Raw genomic sequence first — 9409 nt, 5'->3', positions numbered from 1 at the left:
CCCCCAGTATGGCAGCAGATACTGAAGAGTACCCCCAGTATGGCAGCAGATACTCAAGAGTGCCCCCAGTATGGCAGCAGATACTCAAGAGTACCCCCAGTATGGCAGCAGTTACTCAAGAGTACCCCCAATATGGCAGCAGATACTGAAGAGTGCCCCCAGTATGGCAGCAGATACTGGAGTATCCCCAGTATGGAAGCAGATACTGAAGAGTACCCCCAGTATGGCAGGAGATACTGAAGAGTATGCCTAGTATGGCAGCAGATACTGAAGAGTACCCCCAGTATGGCAGCAGATACTGAAGAGTATGCCTAGTATGGCAGCAGAGACCTTTGGTCAAAAGCTCTGGAATCGTGCCCACAGCAGGCAGCTCATCAAGCTCTCCATCATGGGAGAGGAGCAAGGGTGGGTGGAGAGCTTACCCAGCAGGACTTGCCTTCTTCAGCAGGGAAGCCAGCACACAGTACTCTCTGGGCCATTCCCGGAGAGAGTGACACATAATATTCCTGGCATGCTTCAGGGCCAAGGATGGGGATTGTAAATTGCTGTAGTCTTTTGGATTTCTCTCCACCTTGAAATCAATGAATATCTCTTGTTAAGTCAATGAAGGCCCCCAAACAGGGTATATTTTCAAAGGATCTCTTGGGCACATTATCCATACAATGATTTATAAGGGGAAAGTTTCTGCTCCACTCTAGAAAGAAGGGTGTTCATTTGTTTCTGGAGGCTCCTGGCCCAAAATGTCTACAAAGCGGATACCTGGAACAACAGAAATATATGCTCACATTTCTGGCGGTTGGAAGCCAGATCAAAGTGTAGTCGCAGGGCGGTGCTCGCTAAAGGTTCTAAGTGAGAAGATGTCCCATGTCCCATTCCGCTCCCAGCATTTGGTGTTGCTGGCAATTCTTGGCGTTCTTTGGTTTGTAGGTGCATCACTCGAATCTGTTGTTAGGCGATGTTCTCCCTGTGTGCCTCTGGTCCTCTGCTGCTGCTGCTTTTTTTTTTTTTTCATTTGTTAGTTGTTTATTTATCAATAGAAGCTACTCCTTAGCCCACAGTCATATTTCATAGCTCAGCCAGTGACGTTCATGGAACGATCTGAATAAATTCTTTCATTCCACAGTCACTTTGCACTTTTAAAGCTACCAGCTTTGCTCATCTCGTCCAAATCCTTCATGGAATCATCATTTCTATAGAAATCTGCATATGCCTCTGTCCTCGGTTCAGTAACGGTGAACGCATAGACAGCTGCAGCCCCTAGAGACATCGTGAATGCTGCACCAGTGTGAACGCACAGGTGCCTGGCCAGGAGGCCTCGTCTCTGAGGTTCTGTCAAAGCACTGGGGGGGAAGGGGGTGGCATGGCAGTTCTTCCCCCTCACCACAAACGTCCTTCCTGACTGATGAAGAAATGGCCCTCTTGTCCTCTTAGAAGGACAGCAGACATTGGATTACCTACCAACTACCCAAGCCATGGGATGTTCAGTTGTCCAAATGCTCGTGAAAGCTGGACAATGAATAAGGAAAACCAAAGAAGAATCGATGCCTTTGTTTACGGGGCTGGTAAAGAATATTGAATATATCATGACCTGCCTTAAGAAAAAATAAACCTGTATTGGAATAAGTATAAACAAACTATTCCTTAAAGGGAGACTTCGTCCCACTTGAATTGGTCATGTGATCGGGAGGGACCCAGTCTGGAGAAGGACACATGATTGGTAACGTAGAGGTCAGGGGAAGGGAAGACCCTCGGTGAGGTAGATGACCCAGCGGCTGCAATGGCAGAAAATGTGCGCAGGGCCAAGGGCCAGGCGGTTTCTTTCTGTTGTTCATAGGGTCTCCATGTATAGAAAGCTGTTGGACAGCACCTAAAAAACACTAACCTATTGTACTGCACCTATATTTGCACACACACATGCAGAAGCTTAAAAAACTCATGGAAAAATTCATTAGCTTCCAATTCATTTTTTCTGTGAACTTTAAAAAAATTATTATTACTCATTTTACTGGGAGGCTTTTACAAATTGTGTAACAATCCATCATTCAATTGTGTTAACCATACTTGTACATATGTTGCCATCAATATTTCCAAAAGATTTTTTTTCTACTTGAGCCCTTGGTATCAGCTCCTCTTTTTTCTCCACCCTCCCCCGCTTCCCACTCTCATGAATCCTTGATCAATTATAAATTATTACTGTTATTTCATGTCTACCTTCACCCACATTTTTCTTATCACCCTCCAGGGGTGGGGCAGCTATATATATCCAACCTTGTGATGGGTTTCCCCTTTCTCTTCCTCCTTCCCCTCCTCCCACACCATCCCCCAACCCTCATGATATCTCTACTCCCACTACTGTTCCTGAGCATTTTATCTGTCCTGAATTCCATGTTTCAAGAGTTTTTATCTGTATTAATGTGTGTGCTCTGGTTTAGCCAGATTTGTAAGGTAGAACTGGGTCATGCTAGTTGTGGGGAAGAAGCATTCAGCAACTACAGGAATGATGTATGTTTTGTTGGTGCTATACTGTACCCTGGTCTAATCGTCCCTTCCTTGTAACCCTTCTGTGGGGGGATGTCCAATTATCTACACATGGGCTTTGGGTCTCCACTCCAACTCCCCTCTTTTGCATCGATATAATTGTTTGTTTTGGATCTTCTGATACCTGATCCCATTGATATCTCATGATCACACAGGTGTGCTTCTTCCATGTGGGCTTTGTTGCTTCTCATCTAGATGGCCACTTGTTTATCTTCATGCCTTTAAGACCCCCATGCTATATCTTTTGATAGCTGGGCACCCTCTGCTTTCTTTATTAGCTTCTCCACCCATTTTGTCTTCAGTGATCAGGTTGGGAAGGTGATTATCAAAGAGTGCCAGTTTATTAGAACAAAGTGTTCTTGTGTTTAGGGAGCCCTTGAATAAAGGTCCAAAGTCCGTCTGCTATCATAATACTTAACATATAATTATAAAAACATTGGCCTCTATCTCTTTCATTATAAATTAATATATTTACATATATACATGCCTATAGCTATACCTCTATAAATAACTTTTGCCTCCTAGTTCTTTCCTCTATTTCCTTTCACTTTCCTCCTGTCCCACTATCATGCTAACCCTCCATTTGGCTCTCAGTAATTCCTCTCGGATACATTGCACTTGATCAAACCCCACCAGACATTATACACCTTCCTCATCATCAATTTTAGACCTCTTGTTGTTCCCTTGTCCTTGAATTTGTTGGCTCCCTGCTCCCTGCTCCCCCTCCTTGTTCCTGCCTCTCTCTTGTCCCCCTGGGATCACCAGGCCTGTTGTTTCTCGGATTGTTTGTCCTGCCTATCTTATATAGGGAGATCTAGAGCGAAAGGAAAAAAAAAAAGATAGATAGTTAAGGTCTGTCTGCTGGCCCTTATGAGTGTTTTCCAATTGTGTCTGGTGAGGCGCCCTGTCCCCTGAGTCGGAAGTCTATTTTCAGGATTCTTTGAGGACTTTGTTACTTTGCTCCCCTTGCTGCCCTATTTTACTTCCTTTGCATTTTGCCCCACTGTGCATGGGGCAGACCATGCACACATTCTACACAGTGTCACTCCCATAGCACTCTGGTTGCTGTCCCCCATAGCACTATGGTTCAGTGAGGGAATGTCATGTCTCATGGTGGGGCCTGTCCAACGGTCCTCCTTGTGCATGTGCTGCTCCGAGCAGGGATGTCATCCCCGGGGCTTGGTAGGCCATGATGAGGTTCTCTCTCTCTCTTTCCCTCATAGTTTGTACCCGTGGTAGGCCATGATGAGGTCCACTATCTCTCTTTCCCTCTTAATTTTCACCAGTGTGGTCTGGACAGACCCGCCACTCTCCCTGGACTATATCTTCGGTGCTGTCCTCTGTATTACATTCTTCTGGGGAGTCCATGAACTTTTTAAAGCCTTGATTGCATAGTGGGTTAAGTGTTGGGCTGCTAATACAAGATCATCAGTTCAAGCCTACTACCCACTCCATAGGACAAAGATGAGGCAGTCTGCTCCTATAAAGATTTATAGTCTCACAAACCCTATGAAGAACCTGAACAATTCTAATTCTACTCATCATGTCTTCATGATTTGGAAGGCTAAGATGTAACTTCTCACTCAACTAACACATTGCCATCCAGTAGATGCCAATTAATAGTGACACTAGATGAAAGGATAGAAACCCCCGTGGGGATATGAGACTATAACTCTTTACAGGAGTAGAGTAGAAAATCTCCTCTTTCTCCCATGGACTGGGAGATTCTGGTGATTTCAAACTGCTTACCTCTCTGTGTTTTTGCTTTTTTCAACTGGGGATTAGCATCCCTTACCTATTCAACCCACAGAAGGCTCGTGAGAAGGAGCAGAGTAAAGGTATAGAGATGTTGGAATTTGGGAAGCCCTACAGAGGTGTAAGGAACCCAGGACAGTGTGCAAGGGCTTCACAGACCTGCAGTGTGGGTCCTCCATCCTGAAACTCTGCACACACTGGAAGCGGGCAACCCCTGGCCCCTCTCAGGTAGGCAGACAGGGCGAATGTGCTGATTGAACTGAAGTGGTTCAGCTAGCTGCAACAGTGCCAAGTCATAGTCCAGAGTGGTGAGGTTGAAGGCAGGGTGGGTTATAACATGCTTGATAAGCCTTTTCTGATAAGACAAAAGGAGCGTGAAATATACCCATCAAAGAGTGGAAGTGTTCAGAGACTGGGGTCCTTGAATTCCCCTAAAAGAGGAAACAATTTGAGGTGCCAGCAGTTGCTGTCTTTTAGGATGGTGTTTGATCCCTTAGCAGAGCGCCAGGCAGGGGTGGGCCTAAGGAAGGCCTATTAAATGACCTTGATATTTCTACTCAACGGCCTGTTGGCTCTGGAAACAAGGACATCTTTAGTGGTAAATTGCACAATGAAGAGGACCTTCATGGTGAGGCGTGGGCGCGGTGTATTATTATGAGTGTGCACAAATAGAAACACTTGAAGTTGATTTTGAGTCCTCTCGCTTCTCTAGCTGTATGAAGGGAAATGCATTTCAAGCTGTATCCTATGCTCTGGAACCCTGGCCGCATAGTGGGTACACGTTGGGCTGCTAGTTGGAAGGTCAGCAATTCCAAAGAAATGGCCCACTCCGAGGGGGGGAAGGGGAGGCTTTCTACTGCCATGAAGACTGACAGCCTCAGACACCCACAGGGGCAGCTCTGCCCTGTCTTAGAGGGTCGCTCTGAGTCAGAATCGGACTTGCTGCCAATGAGGACCCTATACTGGAGCACAGGACCCTGAGTAGCCAGGAAACAAGGCAGGCCACCACTGGGCACATAAATCTAGTGGGACTTTCGCTTTAACCTGGCGGCCAAGAGACTGAGAGGCCTCTTACCTGAGAAGAGCCTTTGCCCATGTCAGGGACACCTGCGTTCACCACCCAGGCAGCGGCACGCTGTCCTCTGAGGAGCGGAAGCAAAGGGGTCATCTCATTACAATCTGTGCGGCTAGAAGCCCTCCACAGAACTCAGGGGTCAGGGGGAACAAGCTGCAATCTTGGTCATTGTGACCTTAATCTGTCTATTCTAATGTAAATATTTTACTTTTAATGATATTTATAGATCATATCTGGGAGTACAAGTTTCCCACTTATTATTTTCAAATCTTGGTAAACCATTCTAGATTTCCAGGATTCATTTTCGGTTAAATTTTGTAAGTTTCTTGAAAAAAATAACCTTGGAATTACAGTAAGATTTTATTTAAATTCATACACAAGGATGGGCGGGGTGTAAATGACATAGACACACAATAAGGTGCATCTGATTCAAAACATGGTATTTTCAGTTACCTCGTATACATATGAAAGCGGACTATTCATAAGGAAGATCAGAGAAGAACTGATGCATTTGGATGATGGTGTTGGTGAAGAATATTGAAAGAACCAGGGGCTGCCGGAGGAACTAATTTGTCTTGGAGGAAGTACAGCCAAGATATTCCTTGGAAGCCAGGATAGCAAGACTGTCTCACATACTTTGGACATGTTATAAAGACCAGTGCCATCAGGAAAAGGGACTATTGGTTGGTACAGTAGGGTTTCTGGGGAAAAGAGGAAGACCGTTAAGGAGATGAATTGGCACACTGGCTGCAACAAGGGCTTCAAGCCTAGCAGCTGTGAAGATGGTGCAGGACTGGGTGGTGTTTCGCTCTGTTGTGCAGAGGGTCTCTATCAGCCCTTACCTGACCTGCAGTCACCTAACAGCAACAACAACACGGCAGAGAGGTTAAGTACCTCAGCCAGGGTTGCTATACCTGGAGCTGCAGAAAAAGGCCTTAAATTCAGGCAATCTGGCTCCATATTTTATACTTTCAAACCCTCTCATCACTCACACTCTTCAATATGGCTGATAAATGATTATTTTTTTGAAACTGACCATATGACTGTATTCTCTTATTGTTTCCAGTACATATTTGCGTTTTCATTTTATCCTTTTGCAATCATACTATCTTACATTTATAGCACTGCCAAACAATAATATGATTATAATATTACATAATAAACATGATAATATACTTTTTTGCTCTACCCTAAATGTGAACACTAGTGAATTCTCTTCACTATCTTTGCTATTGGTTATTGCTTTTTAAAACATGGAATACAATATACATGTATAAATGGAGCCTGAGTGGTTCCATGGTTATGTGCTCATTTGCTAACCAGAAAGTCAACTATTTAAAACCTGTTTTAGTTGAACATCCGTGTACCAGAGTCCATACTAAGGAATAAAATGCTTGTAATCTGTGAATGCCTTTCGGGCCCTTCCTAGATCTTATCCCTTACTTCATTATCTGGAGTTTTGCATTTTTTATTCTTTGATTTTCCTTAGTGTTTACTCTATTTTTGCTTATCACAATCTATTATTTAACTTTGCATTCTTTTGAATTCTCCTGGAAGGGTACCATCAAAATTGGATGCAGGTTTTGGACAGCTTGAAGCCTATTCACTTTGGGGGTCTCTCTGTAAGAAAAAGGGTGTACTATTATAAATCCATTCATAAGCATGGGATTTATGCTTATACTTCACGGTCAGAAAATTTCACAGTAAGCACACCTCTGGTGACATGCTGTGGCATCTACAAGTAGTCATTCAGGAATGGGAAATGAGAATTGGCAGAGCATACTTGGAGAGAGAGTTTATATGTATGTACACCCCATTAGATTCATATTGTTGAACAAGTTTTTACCTGTATTTCCAGCACTAACATTTCTAAATAAGGGAATATTGGACAGCTCGTCAGCTTCTCTACCTACGTTCCTGGACACCACATCACTTTCTCCTAAGGGGAATTATGGGACAGGAGCTGGATGGCTGCTTCGGTCTGGTGCCATCTGACCCATGCTTAGCAATACCCCGTAACTTTTGGAATTTGAAGAGTGCCTTTACCGGTGTTCTAGAGCAAGTGGTGGCTTTCCTTTTATTTTATACTCCACTGGTTATTTCAGTAAATTTCTGTGATAACGGGATTGATGTCTGCCTTAATGTCGTTAACTTTTAGGCAGTAACCCTTGTCTGAATTTACTGTGGACTTTTAGCCTTTGACGTATTAAACAAAGGTTCTCTCCCAAGCACTACTTTGTCCCTGGACTAGTTTTCACCAAGTCGTAGAGCACAGTATGAAGGGAAGGAAGCTGCCTGATCGCCCGGGGAGCTCGAGGTCTGTCTGGGAAGAGAGGTTGCCCATGACAGTGATGAACAGAGAAGTGACCCTGGCCAGTATCAGGTGATAGCTGAATGATTACTGATTACCCAGCATAAACCACCAGCCCCCTTTCCATTCTGTCCCCCAGATGGGCTTACTTCTCAGAGAAGCAGTGAGCAGCGGTGACTACCCAGGTCTTCCCGATGAGGGCTCCTTCGCAGTGATGCTGGTCGGCAGCCTGAAGGCTGACCTGCCATGGCCAGGAGCCACCTGAAATGTCCTTGCTTTCCACAAGCCAGCTGGAAAGACACCTGGGCGGTAGGGAAGTGCCTCCATTGAGGTCATCTAGGAGGGGAGCATGGAGATGCATCTTTATCACTTCTGGGTCTTCCTCAGATACTCAGAACTACTTAACTGTTGAACTCCCACCTACTTGTGGGCTTCCCTTCCTGAATGCCTCTCCCCTGGATTCCAGACTTACTTAGCCAATCGCTTAAATCATATACACCAATTCCTGATCATGTATTTACTGGTTTTGCTCCTTGGTAGAGCCCTGACCAAAGTACCCATTGTATCACATAGTCCAGACAGACCAGCTTACCAGAGACATTAGTTACTCCACGTAGTACATTCCAGGGACTCTCCAGAAGCATTGGCTCATCCTTGGGTGTGGAAATGTTTGAATCTGCAGGTAAGAAGAGTAACACAGTTGATTAACTCTCAAAAGAATGCCAGGCTTGGGAATTTATAAAAAATGATATATGGAGATTTTGTTCGGTTTCTGGGGGCACCTTGGTCAACTGGAGTCTCTTGACATTTGACTGAAACATGGAGCATTGTAACAAGGCCCTGTCTTTGCCATTAGCACTTGCTCAATTCCTAAGAAAAAGAAATAGCTTGGGAAGCAGATAGCAGTCCTGTAACATGTCCAAAGGGATCATGGGTATGAGGGTTTGGAAAGAAGTGGGGTAATTCAAATGTTTACAGCTTGGTAAAAAAAATTAGTCTCACTTCTGAGCCCTTATGATGTGCTGCATACTTGCTTATGACTGAGCAGGTGTTAATGGTTTAAACCTCACTAATTTCTTTCTTTTTAGAAAACTCATTTTATTGGGGCTTGTACAACTCTGATAATAATCCATACATCCATCCATTGTGTCAAGCACATTTGTACATTTGTCACCATCATCATTCTCAAAGCATTTTCTTTCTACTTGAGCCCTTGGTATCAACTCCTCATTTTTTACCTTTCCTCCCTCATGAACCCTTGATAATTTATAAAATTTTTTTTCATGTCTTACACTGTCTGATGTCTCCCTTCACCCACTTTTCTGTTGTCCATCCTCCAGGAGGGAGTTATATGTAGATCCTTGTGATTGGTTCCCCCTTTCTCCCCCACCTTCCCCTTACCCTCCTGGTATCGCTACTCTCATTATTGGTCCTGATGGGTTTATCTGTCCTGGAATCCCTGCGTTTCAAGCTCTTATCTGTACCAGTGTACATCCTCTGGTGTAGATGGATTTGTAAGGTAGAATTTGTATCATGGTAATGGGGGGGAGGAAGCATTAAAGAACTAGAGGAAAGTTGCATGTTTCATTGGTGTTATACTACGCCCTGACTGGCTCATCTCCTCCCCGAGCCCCTTTTGTAAAGGGATGTCCAGCTGCCTACAGATGGGCTTTGGGTCTTCACTCCACACACCCCATCATTCACAATGATAAGATTTTTTGTTCTTTAAT

The 9409-nt window shown here is 44.4% G+C and overlaps 1 protein-coding gene across 1 annotated transcript in view; it reads right to left on the bottom strand.

Annotated features, from left to right (window-relative positions):
* Nucleotides 1-1123: 1123 nt before the first annotated feature.
* Nucleotides 1124-9409, bottom strand: part of OVCH2 (ovochymase 2) — a 37032-nt gene continuing 28746 nt past the window's right edge. The window contains exons 15-17 of the mRNA XM_013008253.1: nt 8272-8355; nt 7215-7307; nt 1124-1257 (exon numbers count right to left, since the gene is read on the bottom strand). Coding sequence (XP_012863707.1) covers nt 1124-1257; nt 7215-7307; nt 8272-8355 — 311 coding nt within the window. The remainder of the gene's footprint in view (nt 1258-7214; nt 7308-8271; nt 8356-9409) is intronic.

This window comes from Echinops telfairi, unplaced genomic scaffold (genome assembly GCF_000313985.2).
Source record: "Echinops telfairi isolate 266 unplaced genomic scaffold, ASM31398v2 ScPeMD7_60;HRSCAF=208, whole genome shotgun sequence".
Taxonomy (NCBI): Eukaryota; Metazoa; Chordata; class Mammalia; order Afrosoricida; family Tenrecidae; genus Echinops; species Echinops telfairi.
The sequence above is the reverse complement of the archived record's forward strand: the minus strand, read 5'-3'. Positions and strand labels throughout refer to the sequence as shown.